Raw genomic sequence first — 19,135 nt, 5'->3', positions numbered from 1 at the left:
ACAAACTGTTGACAGCATTCGTATTGACAGCATGACCATGGGTTCTTTTCATTTTGATATACATGTACACATGTAAATACGTATGTATATGTGTGTCTTCCTTTCAAGGTGTAAGATCGTCTTACACAAAAATAGACGAAGTTTTTACTAAGTTCATATTTTCTTTTCTACTGTCTCTCATTTTGTCTGGAAATCCCGAATTCAGTGGAGGCTTTGATAGGGGGTAATGCCCTTCGGGCCTTAGGGACCGGTCGATACGACTGGGTTGTCTGAGGTAATATATTGACTCCCTCCTAAAGTGATGGCAATACTGGTCCGTGGAGAAGGAACAAGAGGAGTACTGATAGTGACAAGTCATTTCCATTCTCTACTGACAAGCTTGCTTCGGGACAGTTTTCATGTGATCAGTGTCGGGGAAAAAAAAATAAAAATAAAGTGAGAATGTCTCTCTTTCTACTATCTCTCTCTGTCTATTCCTCTTTTTTTTTTTTGGAGAATATATTTCTTTTCCCCCTTTCTGTTACAGCTAGATGGCATTGTTTTGTTCGCCTTATTGCAACACAATTATTTTAAACATTTTTGTACATTTTTTTTTAAACATTTTGGACACATATAATTTGAACATTAGTTTCACATGTAGATACATATATTCATTGTTGCAATGCATTGTAAACTTTTTCCCTTCAACTTGTATCAACCAAAAAGTGCCATTGAAAGTAAAATCTTTTAATTGAATTGAAAAAAAAAAAAGTGGAAGATCACTCTTAAATTGTTGGTACATGTTTCTTTTTCATTATATACAATACTTTATAACCTGTATCTTCTGTGCATCTAATTGTGAAGTTTTAGGAATGCCTATAAAATCGCACCATTATGTTTATGTCAACATTGCTTATCATAAAAAAAAAACTCGTAATCTGTCAGCAGCGTATGGTTCGTTTTGTTCTGTTGTAATTGTATCTGAGAACTATTTGCTACACACCGAATGTTACCGTCAACCATCTCTGGTTTGGTCCTAAGTTGTATCCATGCTCCGTATCTTTTTCTTCACACTCGATTTCTACTGGAACCTCCGCTTATCGAGCTTGCTTTGCAGTAGATCTGATTGTACTTTCACTTAGATTCAGATTTTCTTATGATGGTGATATTATATCGTACATCCAAGCTGGACCTCTGTGTCTAGTTTGTTAAATTTGATAATTCTTTAGTGAGAAATATGAAAATAAACTGAAAATGAAATGGAAAGTCTTCTTTAGTGACAAGGCATAAATCTGCGGTTTGTCTTTGCTTAGCTAGGAATGCTTATGCACTCGTTTTGTGAACTCACTATAATTTCAGCCTGTATCGAGCTTAACAAGCCGCCAAGATATTGTTTTCTTTCTATTCTGCTTTCTTCTCCTATTACTGTTTGTTTAAAAAAGAGTCCGTGTGTCGCATATTGTTTCGACACGATCACTTACATAACACGTACCGAAACTAAGCCCGAGTATATTATCCCGAAAATTCTCCAGGGGTTTCCAATGAGAGAAACTAAACACTGACAACCTTCAGATTCCATTTCTACACTTAAATAAGTTTATTGAATTTTATTCAGGATAGTCACGTCTGTGTATGGCGAGTGCTACCCACCTACAAGTGTAAGATGTGTTTAAAATTTACCTTCCTGCCGAAAAAAAAAAATAAATGGAAAAAGCAGTACGTTCACATACATCAACACCAATACTTAAATCCAAAAACAACCTTCCAGGTGAAAAAAAAATCCAGACAGACAGAAAGAAAGGAATGGTAAGAGAGAGAGAGAGAGAGAGAGAAGAGGGAGAATTGCAGACGTAACTTTTGGAACCCGAAAGAGTGTTCGTCAAATGGGATTAGAAGAAAAGTGTGAAAAGAAAATATCTGTATGGTGAGAATCGTCTATGCGGCGTATCTCCTATCTCCGTACGGGGAGTCCGTTAGAGATACATCTCGCAAAGTGTATTGACTTAACACGTATGACTTGCTCCCTGGTTAGACATTGGGGTCAATGGGTGAGAGGGGTAGTCTTTTGTCGTACAGTGCAAGGACGAACACAAGGACATGATATTATAGGTCAAACGTTATATCATAGTAGCAGTCTATGTTCGAGATTGCAAATGAAAAAAAAAAATGAATGCATCACCAAGTAGTTATGCAACTTCCTGAAATAACATGAACACCGATCTTAATTTCATTACGTTACATCATCCAGAAATCGTCCCTTATATTTCTATACATCTTAGAATCTTGTGTGCCTCAAGATGCCGTAGGAAACAGACAGTGCGACAAGTTTACGAAATTGCATTACATGTGACGACCAAGGTCAGTAGTAATGCGTCCGTTGCATTTGGACATGATTGAATTAGCACGATACATCCATCCCGCTGTTTGGAAAAACCACAACAACCAAACAGAAACCTTTTTAATGCTCAAAGTGCCAATTTATAAGAAACAGTTTATAAGCACTCTTGACCTTAAACCAAACTGGCCCCTACCGTCCTCAACCCATATGCATGAATTTGGAGCAAACGCGTACTACTCAAGTCACTGCTTATCTGTAGTTAGTTGTTAAAGGAGTCATTTTGACTTCATATATTGGGGGACAATATCTACCCCAAAAACCATACCTTGCAGGAACGGCATTGTTCTTTCTCATAACAAAATTACGTTTCCTTTTTATGCTGTTCATTGTGGCGTTGTTTCCTTCTACTCAAGAAATACACACTGCATTTCTCACGGCTCAATGATTTTCATTCAGAAACTCTGGTTTCAAATAGAAGATAAAAATATAAGGAACACTAAATCTTTAATAATTTTACCTTTGTGTATTTTACTGCGAGGAGGAGTCACTTGATAAGTCAATTTCTCAAATCTTTGTTAATTCAATTAAATAATATTAATTCAATACAAAAAATACGAAAGTATTACCTAACGGAGTTACTACCTTTATAGCGGTAGATCTGATAGAACCGTTGCAATACATCCTACTTTTTACTTACATCTTACTATTTTTTACTTACATCCTAATTTTATAGTGTCACGTGCTTTCCTTCTGTCTTAGAATATCGAGCAATGAAACATGATTGTCTTACTTTCACAAGTATCTTATTGATTTTTAGTCCTTGTCATAGATTCTTTCTACTCACCCTTTAATGTTATTTCATGAAAGTGTTTGGTGACAGGTATTTTGTTTGAAAAAAAAATACTACTGAGGCTTAATACATCAAATTTGTGCGTGATGGCGTCCCAAACCAAAGCCCTGCTTTCCTTATTCCCAGCTATTGCTGAATCGATGAAACAATCTTTACTTATTATGTAGACGTCTTAAACATTATGCCATAGTTTGGAATGTGAATTTTAAACAATTCATAATCAACTCCTCAATCATTATAGTGGGATTTTCTTTTGCGCTGTTTATACTTCATTCGTGCTTTAATTTAGATACCGAATTCAGTTACGTTGTATTACGTCATGGCCTCAAAATGGTTTTCACTTTGTTGGTTTGTTTTGCTTCATGACAAAGAAAAAAAAAACCGAGGACTTTCTACTTGGCACTTCTTTGTAAATCAGGAATGCCCTGTTGGTATTGCTGAGTACAGTTATCTCCCATATATTTTTGTTCCATTTGTATGTATGAAACTATGTATTTCTGTTTTTTCTTTGGTATCGCACTTTGTTAAAAACGAAATATAAGAACTCTGCAATCACACAAGTGTATAATCTCGATCATTTCCGAATCTGTCATCAGAATCTAAACATAATCGTTTTCGAGATATTTTTACTCTATAAACATATCTTGTTCCATCATATTCACCATTACCATCTCTTCTGGGATAATACCAGCACTTTTGTATTCCCAGAGCACCAGTAGAGATCATGTTTGAATTATCAGGATATTCACCCGCCCTCCTTTCCTGCGTCGTACATGGGCAAAGATGCTAATTGCGAGACAGGTGACCAAAATATTCACTTTAATCAAATTTGAAAGTCAGTAATAAAGTTTGATTCATTCCCGTCTCGATCACTGAAGAATAAGTCGTTCAATGCGCCTTATAACACCAAACAGAGTTCGTTGGACTTCAAAATTGCAGGTGGGGGTCTGATTTGGTGAAATTTGAATGATCATTGACTTAATGATACCATGATTATTCAATTGCAAAGGCAAATTCTAGCATCACTTTGGGAACATTACTTTCAACTCATAAGAGATTTTACTTTATAGGTGACTTTTAATACGAAGTCATATTGTCGTCACGCCGAAATCAGTTTTTTTTTTCCAAAAGTTCAACGGCAGTGATCGTGCATTCTGGCAGCGTGGCCTATTCTATGCTGATGCAGTTATACTCGAGAATTTGAAAAAAAAAAATGTTGACATCTTTATATATACTGAGCACACAACCAAAATACCAGCGACTGTCGCCTATTAATAATGCTAGAAATGTCGACTAGCTATGACGACTGGTACGCTTCCGCTATATAGAATCATTCACCCAAAGGGTCTGGATATATGAGATGACGATTTCACATGATTAGCATGACACTGAAATGACTTGCTTTAAAGTTTGATGGCACACGCCCAAAATGTGTTGAGTGGCTATAATATATACTTTCCTTTAACAAATTGTTGTTGCTGTGGTTGTTGTTGTTTTTGTTTTCAAATCATTTGGATGGCAAAATTGTTCAAAGAGCGGTTATTTGGAAATGTTACTAGTTTCATGATTGTACTACAGCTGGGAAGTGTTAAGGTACATTTTTTGTCGATATTTGACCTAATGGCAATAATGACCATTCACAGCAGAGAGGCATTAGTTGAGCAAACATGTGCTACATCTCAAAAGTTTCTAGCATCCTGGACCGTGTTTTGCTCGTCACCTTGTTCTCGAAAATGTATTGAAAGCTTCGTCATTTGGGCACGACCTTCTCAAGACGTGCGCGATGTTCGCAAAATCTTTGTGAAACCCAAAACATGTCCGTGAACTTTTTTGTACTTCTTGAGACAATCTCACGAACGTTTGGTACATGTTTGGGGGCAAATCCGCACCACGTGACGTTTGACCTATTTAAAGTGCATGGCCAAGTTGTCCGATTTCATACTATTTCATCTCATTTATTAAGTTTTCCACGAATAATGATCGCAACGTACATCTGCATATCAAATAATAGGCCTTTCATGCTAGCACATGCATACATACACACACGCACACACACACACACACATGAAAAACCCGTATACAGAGAATAAACTTTTCATGATAATTAAAGGGTGTGTACAGTTCTGGTCGAGGTGAAGATTTAGCTTTTAACATTTTGTGAGATATTCAGAAACCACTCTATGAGATGTCAAGGAGCATGCAGTTCTAAAGGGTATCAAAAGTTTATTCGATGAAAATCGGTTTTGAAATGGCTGAGATATCCAAAAACAAAGTGAAACAAAGAGATACTAATAAAGTTGGGGCATGTCGCCTTTTATTATTAGCACTTTTTTGGATATCTCAGCCATTTGAAAACCAATTTTCATCAAATAAACGTTGAATCCTTCTTAAAATTACATGCTCTTTCATATTTCATAAGAGGCTTTTCATTATCTCACTTAGGAATGTTCAAAACATGAAACCCTACCTCAACCAGTACTGTACAGTCCCTTTAAAGTTACAGAATACACTTGAATCAGCCCAGACCCAGAGTATGCCATATTTATAATAGGTAGTATAATGAGTGGGGGAACATACAGAAAGAAAAGAAAAGATTCTTGTGGGGGTGGATCCTCATCAAAGAAGTCGACATACAAACGCCCAAGCACACGCACACACATAATTCAAGCACGTAAGTACACCTTTGACAACCGCGCATACATCACAAACTAAACACAACAGCGTAAAATGACAGAGGAAGAAAGAGAAGATGACAAATCTAACTTCAACTCAAGACAGCTATACTTAAAGGCATTTTCAAAATATGGAAAAGCATTGAAAGTTTAGTATTTCCACTTGACCTTTGACCTACACGACCCAAATATTTCCCTATTGTGCTGCAATGCATGCAAATACTATAAGTTTGATTAAGTGTACATACGTTGAATTAATTCCAAGGTACGAAGCATATAGCGTAATTTCAGCGTGTCACAGAGTAATTCTAGCATTTCAACCTAAACTTTGACCAATGACCCTAAACCTCACAAAAGAATCATTTTCTTGTTATATGCACCGAGTTTCATTAAGATAGCACGAACCCTTTCCAAGATACAGAGAAAGAAAATCCTATTCTAGTATTTTACTTGACATTTGACCTTTGACCCCATAGCTCAAAACTTTTCCTAGGGAATCTTTATGTGGTAATACATGTAGGGTCTATACACTAAGTTTCCAGAAAATATCTTCATGTATTGCAGAGATACAGGGGAGATACTTGTAGTGAAATACTAAAATTTACGCTGACCTTCGACCTTTGACCTTCTCATTCTACTTGCTAAGCACTTGGACCTGTTTATTCTGTTGATCAGGTCTCCCTTCACACTGTAAATGCATTCCGTGTTTGCACTTGATTTCCAAAGATGGGTTCAAATGAACAGAACCGCAGACATTTTATTACAAACTGGTACGCCAGATAATCAACGTCATAAAATCCTGAAGTTTCACATATAATCATATCGTCACAACAGTATACGCAAACGTGAAAAAGTGATGATATTTTCGCCGCACTACCAGCCATGGACAACTACAGTCCAATTTGTACCAATTCTTCGAAACGGGATCAAAGTTTGAATACATCAAACTGTTGTAATGTCACATTAATTTGGCACTGTCAACCTCTAAGACGAAAATGATTCAGGTGTCTGAATTGTCGACGAATTAGGTAAAAGCATGTTTCTTATATCTGTACCACAAAACAACAGGAGTGGTGATTCAACCATTATTGTTCGTGTAAGTAGTGACGATTAATCCTGCAGTTTAGTGAAAATACAGCTGAACCCTTACAATCCTTTACCTTTCTTACATTAGGTCTCTTGTAGAAGAAACCACAGCCATTTTGTTCGTCTGATGGTCCGATTTTGACTATATTTGTACTATTAGATTTCACTGTATTGATACATAATCCCTTATGAGTATGGAGTGGTTCAATGATTCAACGACATAACAATGACGTCAGCAAAAGTTGTGAGTGAGTCTGCATCAGTTCACGTCAAATGAATGAACAACGAGGACAACTGATAGACACAGACATTGTATTGATGTTATGTTATTATGCGCATGTAAGTATTGTGTACTATGGGAAATGACATAAAATGAAATGAAATGAAAAGTTCGTCTGTTTCCAAGTAGACTTGTTCATTCGCTTTATGATGGTCAACATAATACACATAAATCATACTCCCAATACACGTACCGTACTGTGAATTCATATCATGTGAGCAGGTGGGAATAACAAAATATATGTTTGTGTTTGTGTGTCCATGGTTTCTTTATGTCATTAGCAAAATGAGTTGGATTTTTTTTTCATGTTGTTCCTTGTTATAATGACATTAAGCTAAAAGACTATTTAATGAACATTCATTACGTCATGATTTTAGTTTACTAGTAATGTTTTGTGAACCACTGCAGTGTCATAATGGATAAGATTCCTGACTCCCAATCGGAGGACCCGAGTTCGAATCCAGTCCAGTGCCTACATCGTTGGACATTGGAAAAGATGTTTTTACCCACAATCTTCATCTCGACCTTGACAGCGTACAAGCGTGTACCTAGCAACGCTGAGGTAATAATAATGACAGGGTCCTCTGGTAGAGCAGTGTCAACACTGAAGAGGCTACCCTGGGGTAAAGAAGATCTTATCATTATTATCATCAATATCATTATCATGATTATTATAATCAATATGATTTCTATCGACGGAAAAAATATCTGGACGGATTCTATTAAGTGTACGCCATACAAAGAGAATGATACTCCTCTTTTTTTTTTCCCACACCGCATCTTTCTGTAGACCGCCATGGCAGTTGGCATATTCAGGCTGACAAGATCGGCCAAGAATTTGTGACGCTTCGAATTCGGGTGCTCGCCTTTCACTCCAATATGCTGCATATTAATGTGTCGCATCATTTCAGCCGTATCCTCCCGTCTGTGAATAATAGGGACAGCAGATTTTCCTCTTCCGACGTTTCAAAGTTCATTTTTGACAGGGATAAGATGCATAGCGACCCCTCCAGTATTTTTCTCTTCTTCTATTGAAGGAGATGCAAAATAACAGAGAAGGAACAGTAAGTCAACGACGCTTTTAATCGAGTCAAATTGAACGTGAATGGTAGATAAATTTCACCTGATGAATGGATTCTCCACATGCGCTCTGGCAGTGCAGCATATAAGACACTGTCATTGTAACTCGAATTGACAGGCTTAAGAGATTAAGCAAATGGACCATGCTATACCGCGTTGCAACAGACAGTACAGGTTCTTTTTAAAGCTTTCCTTTCGTCAAGAGGAATTTCCCCAAGGTAGTTTAGCCAGGTACAAAACAGTGAATCTTATGGTATCTGCTTCCTTCTTTTTTTTTTGTTCCCGATTGCCCCCTTTTTGTGCTTTGAGTGCCAATTGAAACAGAAGATTCCATAGCGACATACCCACTGTCCAAAGTGCGTGACAGAAAAAAAGGGGCAAAGGATAGAGAAAAAAACCTCTATGTTTGTCATCTTTGGCACTTAGCTAGAACGAAATCTGGGTAAGTATCATATAAGACGTACTAAAGAGAACAGCTAAATCAACGCGATCTTTGTCGAGACAGAAGTCCCTAAATTTTCAAATTCATGCGGCGCTGTTGCAGTATCACGACTTTTAGTTTGTGATCGCACGAAAGTGACTATATTTACAAGTTTATGTTTTATATTATAAGGTGATGATGCCATCACTGCACAAATTCCATTATGACCTGCACAGAAATCATCAATCATTGTTTTCTTCTTTTTTTTTTGCAAGAAATAAATAAGAATTTACCCCATCTTTTGCAAGGAATCAATGTGCAGTTTTAATATCATAGATAAGATAGCAGTGAAAGTAAAGAGGTTAATAGATAACAAAGTGATCCGCCAATATCATTAATGAATGTATGTATATATATATAAAAGTAATTAACTGTGTTGATTTGTATATTCATGCTATGTGTCACAAACATTGCGCATGTGCCGATGGTTGTGGTTGTCTGTATGTGTTTTTCTGTGTCTTGGTAAGTGTATTCATAAGTGGAAAAACAACCGAAATAACAGTTACGAAGCGATTGCTCCATCACTCCATCACTCCATCTAATTTGTGTGAGTGGCTTAACCTGATAACACCGTTACACCGTTTTAAATCACACATGACGGTCCCGAAGGTCATAAAATACACATTAATGTTCGCTTGTATAACCAATAACTTTGCACTAGGTATATAAGTCAATTCGAACAAGCCGTAGTTGCATGATTTCAGACTGAATGTCAGTAACTCGTATAGCCATTACTGAATGTCGTATTATCTTGAATATGTGTCTGTGTTTGAATGTGATTCTGTTAATTGGTGTGTCCTAACAGCCAGATAATCGCAGCTGAAACACTGTGGTAGCAATTAATCTGCCTTGCATAAAATAGAAATCCGAATTTTCAAACAGAGTTACGAGAAAGCGGAGCAATTAACATGATATTGTTCTTACAAATATACCATTATTATCGTCTTACTCGTGTTCCTGAGCTGCTTTCGTATCCAATGTCTTCTCCTCTGAGATTACATGATAGTCATATCTCATTTCTTGTTTCTTCTTGGCCCCAAACTTTTTGCTAAAAATCTTGGAAGCTCCACATCTCTTCTTCTCTGCAACCATTCACTCCACTCCCATGGGAGGGATTATTTTGTTCTTCTCTTTCAAGTCATACTGCAGGAGAGCAGCTGGATAAAATTAGGGGCAAATGGAAAAGATGTTTGCACTGATCACGTAAAATCCATGCGCCTATTTCCTCCAGGGGTATGTTATACTTATACACACATATACAGACGCACACAAACACACACATACACACACTCACATAATATATCCTATGTATGATCATGAACTTATACAATTGTGTATCAAATAGTATCAATTCGATCTACCCAACGTACTTATTTTAATCTCATATTACATAATTAACTAGAATAGCTGGTTAATTTTAACTGAACCTAACCCTTCCCCTACACGAAATGTGAAACAATACATGAAATTTGGTCAAGTATAATGTCGAATTCAATCTGAGCCCAAAAAGCAGGAGAAATTCCATTGAGTGATTTTGATATTTTACGATTGTTATGTTTTCTATTCATCACTTATCATGCTAAACTTGTGATAAAGATCATGTTCTTTTTCTCTTACTCTCCATAGCATGTCTTCTTTAATTCTCCCTTTTGTTTCTGTGAAATAAATTCAAATCATTTCTTTCACATTTTTTTTTCTCAGTATAACACGCCCTAATCACTTTGATAGTTTCTCTGTTTCGAAAGGGGAGAGACTTATATATCTGTGTGACTTTCAGTGGCTGTGTGGGAGATGGTTCTCTAAATTAGACCTCAAAATAGTCCGCGTATATCATCACGCCTTTTAACAAATACGTAGAGAACATTCCGAGCTCTTACTGCCTTTCCCATACACTCAGAACTCTATCACTCTCTCCCTCTCACTCTTTCTTTCTCGTTTGGTCCTTCTGCTCTGTATATTCCTTCTCTATCACTTTATATCTTTCCGCCCGGCGCCCTCTCTTACTATTTCTCTATTCCTTTTCTCACTCACACACACACATACTATCTCTCCCTCTCTTTCTCTCCGTCTGCAGTAGTTGAAGTGCTAATAGACGCATACTCCTGTTTCATTTATGCTCCTTCTCCGTTCCCCCCATCAAGAGCCACATTTATGAAGCTGCTGGCAAAATGAGCACGAAATCGATGCTATCGTTTTCTCATTTAATATTCACACATTATCCTCAGTCATCGATAGATGTGTCGCGTTACAACGCCCCCATATCTTAATCGGCGCTCAATTGATATGAACTGTGCAAACTAAGTAAGACGGAACTCATATTGGCTTGCAGTCTTCTAGGGACTAATGCAAAGACACACGGTAATCTCGCCAGAATGAAAAGGAAAAGAAAAGAGAGACATCGGCGGTGTAGTGAAAACGTTTACTATTCGACTCTTTTCCGAGGAAATAAAGTTTGGATACACTGTCAGAAAGAACTTAAAACAAACAGGTCACTGACGTTTTAGGCATACCGATATGTGGATGAAAATGTTGCAGGTTCTCAGTATCAAATATCTTACCAACGACAATGCCATAAGTTGGGTAAGGTGTATAAGTAACGCATGGTCGTGCATGGTCAAGCAAGACAACCGTTAATGATACGTACTTCAAAATTGATATATATATATATATATATATATATATATATATATATATATATATATATAATATTTCATATCACATATCATAGTAGGTCTAAATTATATGTCATGACATATCTCATTGTGCAATCACATTTTGTTTCCACAACTGCTTTTCTTAGAAAATTGTTGTTTTAAACCTCAGTAGTATTTCGATATTATGGACATGAAATGTTTTCATGGGTTCAAGGCCAGACTTTACCTTTAACTGCTTAAAGTATGTATAGAAGAATGAGAAAACGGAAATCCATAATAATTACTTTAGTTTTCGACCTGATGATCACTATTCCATTCATGCAGCATAGTAAGGTTGTAACACGTATGAGTGGCAGTCACTCCTCATTACATATACTGTAGCTCCTAATGACATAAAACGTGCCGAATAAAGGAAGAAAACGCGCTGTAATTGGATAGCACTCTGCTTCAGAGACGCATGAACTACAACACTGTTGTGATATCGATAATATTGTAGTGCGGCTATCGATCGTGGGAAAACAGCTCAAGAGACATTCCCATTTTCGCTTCAGTGATTTACTGTAAACTCGAAATTAATCGAAAAATGGGAGTATTCATGACAGCTTTAACGGTAACTATGATACAATATCGAGAGTGGGAAAAACACATAAAAAAGAAATGGGAAATTGTATACATAAACAAAATTGTGACGATATACCGAAATGTGCAGCAGGTATTCAGGAGTGCTTACTGATGGGCGATCAATATTCATAAACCATTTCGCTCTATTCGTTTATTGCTCAACTGTGGAGCATTTTTCAGGTTCATTTGAGGAAAAGGAGAACATTCCCTTTTGTAGCTTAGCAGAGTTCGATCGAATACTTATAGTGCAGTGGGACCTTGGAATGCCAATTAAGCGGTATTATACGAATCAATAGGCTTCTCAATCCACACTGGATTATAACAATTCATTGACATGAGTATTTTATTTCTCATTTCATTTTAATTTGTTTGGGCTTCAAGTTGATTCGCATTTTTTTCTCCAGCAATGAAGGGAGGGCTTAAAAAAAGCTGTCAATCAAAAATGTAGAGGATATTGAAACCTTTTGTTAAAGAGACACAGTGTGAGAACAATATAATCTAGGATAAGGTGAAGGTGAAGGTGTTCTCATCCATGATATATTATATTCGCGATATGCAGAGTTAACTTATTTTTGTTATTCTTTTTCAGAGACCTGACACGGGGACAGTCTGTGACAGAACAAAACTATTTACACGTAATATTGCTGAGTCACTGTACTATTATAATGACTACAGTTGCAGTAAAGAATTATCTGTGAAGAACAAAGAAAAAAGTGATGACATTGTTAGAATCGATACAGTGAAAAACACAGTATCTGCAATATAATGACATTGCAGATACTGCGTTTTTCCTTGGGGCAGACATTTGCATAATCGTTATTCGTCTTTGCTCTTGTGTGCATTGCTATTAATTCTTGAAGAAAGTAATTTTAAAGTATATCTGGAAAAACCATACCAACATCCAGATGACACTGCTTTAAGTGATCAGTTGTTGTTGGTTTTTTTTATCTCTGACCTTTCAGTTATCGGTCTGAGGGCTGTGAGTTGGCTCAGTCGGCAGCGCGTCTGCCTCACGATCACGCGGCCCGGGTTCGAACCGAGTCTGGACTGAGCAATGTTGTGTGTAAACATACCGTCCCCTCTAGCAAGAGGCAAAACACTCTGTCCCTCGGATAGGACATAAAATGGAGGTCCCGTGTATGAGAGAGTCACAGCTCATGCACGTAAAAGATCCCGCTTCATTCATTCATCGCAAAGAGCAGGGTGTCTAACCCGGTGAAGTGGTCCCACCCCACATCCAACTGGACCCCATGGAAGACCAGCTTATTGTAGCTGAATATGGGCTATCCAGCCATCTTCACAGATGGAACACGAACAACAACAACAACAATCAATTTGACATAAAATCATATTTTGTGCGTTGTATCATCAGACATATCAAGAAATATTTCAAGGGTTCGCTGTAGCTTTCAACTATACTCAGGACTTCCTGTGAACGAACATAATCACAATGCATTATCTGTACTCCTTAGATATGTTTATCTCTCTGCCGCCATCCACACCCTCCCTCGCCCCCCCCCCCCTACACACACACATGCAAACAAAGAAGTTCTTCACACATTGTGATATGGTTTGAATGATGCTTAGTTACTAGTTTCGTAATCTTTTTGAGTCCCATCATAAATCCCAGATGAGTTGGGATAAAATCATAGATATTTTGTTTTGATCCGTGTAAATGGGACGAACTGACAATAGCTCAATTAAGCACGCAAACCGCAGTTATATCATCCCCACACCCGCAGAAAGAGAAAAAAAAAATAAAAGCAACACCAAAGAAAAAAGAAAGGTGATCCGATTGTTAACCACAAAAAGAATGTAACATTTAACATCGAACATGTAACATACCCGTGCACATTCACACTGACAAACACACCCACACAACCAACCACATAATACTGCATGATTAAATCTACATAATCTTTCTCGCTCTCTCTTTATCTATCTCTCCCACAATACTGTCGCTCTCTACTCGCAGTTGGTGTACAATATTCCGTGTTTTGATTCCCTATAAATCTCTTAAATCTATTCCTCTCCGCCTTAATCACTTTGCGTGAAGAATAATATCCAATAACATCAAGCTGTCAGTGTTTCAATACAGAGTTACCCAGTGTGGTGATAACCTTCTGCAGTTACCATCTGATATACTAGTACCATGGTTCCCTCGTGATGGCGCCCTACAAAGCAGAGCGAAAAAGGATTCAGCGAATCAGACAACGAACATGAATACCATTCCTTGTATCAAACGAGCGTACAATAAGAAGTACATTCTGAGACCTATCATGAGAAATGAAACGAATCAAGACACTTTAGCATACACTAATGTCATCCACCTATAGCTAACCAATTCAATCCTGCTGAAAACATTACCTAAAGTCGTAACACACTGTCATACAAGTAAAACACCATAACCAATACAAACACATACACATACACAAACATACATACATACACAAAACATACTGTTTATTCAATGCATCATATCTCTATAAACTACTCAATCAAAGCAGCCATTAAAGATGGATTGACGAAAAGTTAACATCAAATTATACCGACTAATCGAACCTATTTAATCAATGCATACAGTGGATAGCTAAAACTTTGGTAAACTAATAGGAAATCTTTGCGATTTCAGATGTTCTTGGCATTCTCACTCATTTTAGAATGTTTAATCAAACCTTCTCGCCATTTTCAGTGCACTTCGACAAAAGTAAAATGGATTTAACAATGGATGTTGACTTACTGCATTAAAGAATTGCGAGTTTCACACTGTCTAGTTATGAGTGACGTGCATTTTTTTTACATTCATTCATGCACTACATCGTCAAATGACTTTATAGGAGTAGAAACAAGGTGTTGTTTAAACAACGTTGTTCCATGTACATTCGAACGTGTTATTTTTAGGCTGCTGTACTGGTACTAGTTCTTGGTCTTGTGTACACCCCCCCCCCCACCACCACTCAGAGAATAAAGAAAAACTCAAACAAAACGTCTCTTCACGCAATTAAGTTTTCCTGTTATCTTTACATTTGGGTAAACTTAATGTAGACAGTTGAATCTTACAGATAAAGGATTGCCCGAGTCTTTACCCGACGTAGCAACAACCAGTGCCTGTTATTTAATCTTACTATGAACCACAAAAGTCCAGCCTATAAACATTCCAGAATGTTTCTGGCTTTAATGCCCGAGTGATGACGTATCTATTGCACCTGCTTTGTGGAATCCTAGTCCCATGGCTTGGATATGTTTTGCCTACATTAGCCGACAAGCCTCAGGCATGCTGTTTTGTTGCTAGCATCCTCTGTGGATAATCGAGAAGCATCAAATCTGAATGTATAAGTAAACTTGGATGGAGGGCGGGGGTGGTGGTGACGAGGTCCTGGCTACAAGAAAGAAGGTAGTTGGCATCACTTGAGTGCAATTGTGTTTATTTGCTTTTGCTTTTATTACAAAATACTGCCATGAGCAAAAGCTTTGTGGGTTTTCTGTATGTGTATAATAAGAGTAGCCCTATATTTATTGCCACTATAGGAAATTATGAAAGCAAGTTTGCATTCATAATCAGTATATGCATATTCATATCATTAAGTGAAAACAAGTACTGTAGAACACACTTACGCTTTGCATGTAAGGTTGTGGTACAACATACGTGTATGTGGTCAGATTACAATGAGCAGGCATTTCATTATCTGACATTTGCCAGCTGCAAATTGGGAAGAATTACAAAAGTGCGCCAAATTAAGGATAAGAACCTAGAGCAACATAATTTATCATTTTTGTGCGCTGCTTAACCATAATCACACTGTAAAGACTGCCATGCACCGGTAGACATTGCTAAGCATAAACACCATGCACACACCTGCACAACATTATCTCTATTACTTCCGCCATAAGACACGCAGGGGGCTTCACAAACAATACAATTCCGTAACGGGTAGCGACCTAATGCACGTTGCTCATACGCCATGGTACTGTATGGGAAATAAGAAGAACGTAACCAAAATCAATTCAACGGTTTATACCCACCTCCAAATCTCGGCCGCAATCGAATGTCATAGTCATGGAGCATGGATTTGATTGCCGCTGTAATGTTCGCTATTCGATGGCTGTTGTCGAATTGATACGACTCGTTGTTCCTGCATGCAAATGATTGAATTTGTAGACAAAACAATAATACACCAATCATCACTCTCAGATTTCAGCAAGACTAATCACACATTAATGGCACAATTTACTGGGTATAACTAAAACGTGATGGTCGACATTTTATACAGATTTGTTTGTTTTCCGTCACTTCGCAGGCATCCACCCAAATCAAGCATAAATCCGACGGGAGAGCTTCCCGTACCTCTGCGATCTACATCCGATGTTAACTTACTGTGAAAGGCGAGAACAGTGGTTTTGGATGTCTTACCTACATTGCCCGAGCCCAGAGCCTGTCGTCAGCGAGAGAAGAAAGATGAGCGGTGACAAGATGAAAAGAACCACTGTCATGATTTTTTGAGGTGGCTATCTACCGAAATTCCAAAGACACGGCCCTCAGAAAATGCTTACTACACTGCATGTACGTTCCCCGTGTCATTTAGCCGTACCGCCGCCATAGATTCCTCGCTGCACGTCACGGTATGGGGCCGTGTTTAGTCGATAGGCCAACGGCGTATTCGCGCTGAGGCGTTCGTAACACGTCGCTTAACTTACGTTTCTTACACCACTATAAAACCGTTCTCCAAACAGACGACACTGGCCTGGCGCTATTGCGCATGCGCTAATCGAAAACTATAAACCCCCTCTCTCGTATCACTATAGTAAGCCTCAGAAGATGCCTTTTGGGGGCTCGAACGAGAACTCGGCCAGGGCTTGTAATTTCTTTTTCTTGCAGCTTACTGAAACATTATTCTTTCTCTTTATGGTCCCATTTTGCTGTTGGAAGGATGTTTTAATTTCCGTTCTAGAATTGCGAAGCAGATGCTACTGTGAGTAGCTCTAAATTAAACGTAAACAGGAAAGTTTCCCATCATCAGCTTCCATGCAGCGCGGTTGAAACTATAATTTGGAGTTTCTTTTGTGAGAACAAATGTATCGCATTTTAACTGTAGGGAGGTGATGGCTGAGAACGAATCAATTTATTTGTTGATAATCACATCGTTGGATGACAAGCACCCGTGTTTTCATCAATCACCCTTTGGGCTCAGGTAGCCTTGCCGTGAATGATTAGTTTGCGAGTTAAGGTTCAAGTGCTCTAATTAATTGTTTAGGCTGATAACAAAGTAGCTCTATTTTTAACCCCATTTCCATGTCTGTACTTGATGTTTGTTTCTTTTTCTTCTTCTCCTGATATTTGGCACCAAATTATTTCATATTTTCCTACTTGTCGGTTACAACGATAGGAGTGTGATGACAACTTATTCCCTCACTTTGGAGCAAACATTTTTTTTTTTTTTGAAAGAAAGGTATATAGGGCCTAATATATATATATATATATATATATATATTTTTTTTTTTTTGGGGGGGGGACGGTTGGTTGATCACATGCAGCTTACAAGAGTGCATTTATCATTATATTTGGGGTTCACATGATTGGTGAAGAGGTATTTGTTGTTGTTTTTTCATCTATGTCGAATGAACTTCATGTCCTCTAATTCAAGTGGTATTCTATGATCATCCTTGATATGAACAGTTTTGATATTATTCATTTCAAACTAGGACTTATTAACATATTATGCAATAAATTAGGAGGAATTTCTACTTTTTCTCTATCAAATGAGTATTTTTTTTTCTCTCTTGCTCTTTGCACTTTTATTTTATGGAACATATCCTTACTAAAATCCTTCAAAGGGGGGGGGGTCATTTACCACAGTCTTATCGCACATGAGGCTTGTTATCTTCTTAACGTATTTATATTTCGCTGCATAAATCGCGTTTTAAAAAGCAGTGCTACTTGAAATAAATAACAAGCGAAATGAATTGGAGTGAGACATACTTGTTCCATCAAGACAGAAACAACGCCAAAAACAGCACACTCAAAGACAACAACGACTGAAACACGTGGGAAAACCCTAAAGATACAGTCACGGTGATAACACGTCTCTGGGCACTCGCAACCCTTCCAGATTTGGCGTAAAAACCACTGTTCCTCACTTCCGCTGCGGGCAGACGGCGGGCCTGCATCTCTTCATGTCATTTTATGCTTGGTGTTAACTCAGCCTTTAATAGCAAGGGTACTGCATGGAGAGAGATCAGAATCCGCTGGGGTGAAAAATCGCATAATCCGCAGATATTTCATTAAAGTGAAGAGTTCACTGAATCGAGATTAAATATCCGTGATAATTATGCCGACCTTTAAGGCATCGTCTCCATTATTTGCCGGCAACTGAATATGTATCTTTACTCGAAGCTTTGATGATGGATGAGCGAATACACAAAACTGATTTGGTATTCAATCATGAAATGAGTCGGCGCCGAAGGACTAAATCTGCCGAGACCTAACAGACGTTTGCAAGCTCTCCTTAATACTCGGGAGTCGAAGGAGAAAAAGGGGCGGGAAACCATTACATGATTCGAAGTCGCCTTCTTCGACGCATTCGTCAATCTCTCTGACATCGCCTTTATGCATAGTCCTGTTCAGTGCCGAGATAAAAATTATAACTCTGCTTTCTTTTCTCTGAGATTCTGTGACAGTTTGTCTTTTTCAGCTGTTGCTGTTTTTAAAAAGGGGTCATTATCTATTACTTGTGACATTAGACATGAGAGCGTAATAAAATGTCAATCAAACGTGTGAGCGAGCCAACAATTTTTCTAAACAGAAGCCACTGTTTGGGACTCTGGAAACAAGAATCGGGTACAATATTGTTTGTAAATTTGTTCACACAAAGGAAGTATAAGACAGCTAGTGATATTGAATCATGGTGTATTATTAAGTCCTATGAAACAGTCAAATCTAATCATAGTAACTTAGTACTGCTGAAGCGTATGTACTCCAATCAATATGTATACAAACTTAATTTCCACGCTGTTGTAACTAACTGTAAATGGCAGGATCTGATTTTAGATGTCATTTCCAATTGTTAGCACAGGTGCGTACTCTCGGCTGATGTTCA

The 19,135-nt window shown here is 37.8% G+C and overlaps 1 protein-coding gene across 1 annotated transcript in view; it reads right to left on the bottom strand.

Moving 5' to 3' along the window:
- The window catches only part of LOC140234635 (gamma-aminobutyric acid receptor subunit beta-3-like), a 76,309-nt gene extending 59,600 nt beyond the window's left edge, over positions 1–16,709 (bottom strand). The window contains exons 1-2 of the mRNA XM_072314663.1: positions 16,453–16,709; positions 16,065–16,174 (exon numbers count right to left, since the gene is read on the bottom strand). Coding sequence (XP_072170764.1) covers positions 16,065–16,174; positions 16,453–16,532 — 190 coding nt within the window. The 5' untranslated portion in view covers positions 16,533–16,709. The remainder of the gene's footprint in view (positions 1–16,064; positions 16,175–16,452) is intronic.
- Between the last annotated feature and the right edge of the window lie 2,426 nt (positions 16,710–19,135).

The sequence above is a fragment of the Diadema setosum genome, chromosome 11 (genome assembly GCF_964275005.1).
Source record: "Diadema setosum chromosome 11, eeDiaSeto1, whole genome shotgun sequence".
In the NCBI taxonomy this organism is placed as follows: Eukaryota; Metazoa; Echinodermata; class Echinoidea; order Diadematoida; family Diadematidae; genus Diadema; species Diadema setosum.
The sequence above is the reverse complement of the archived record's forward strand: the minus strand, read 5'-3'. Positions and strand labels throughout refer to the sequence as shown.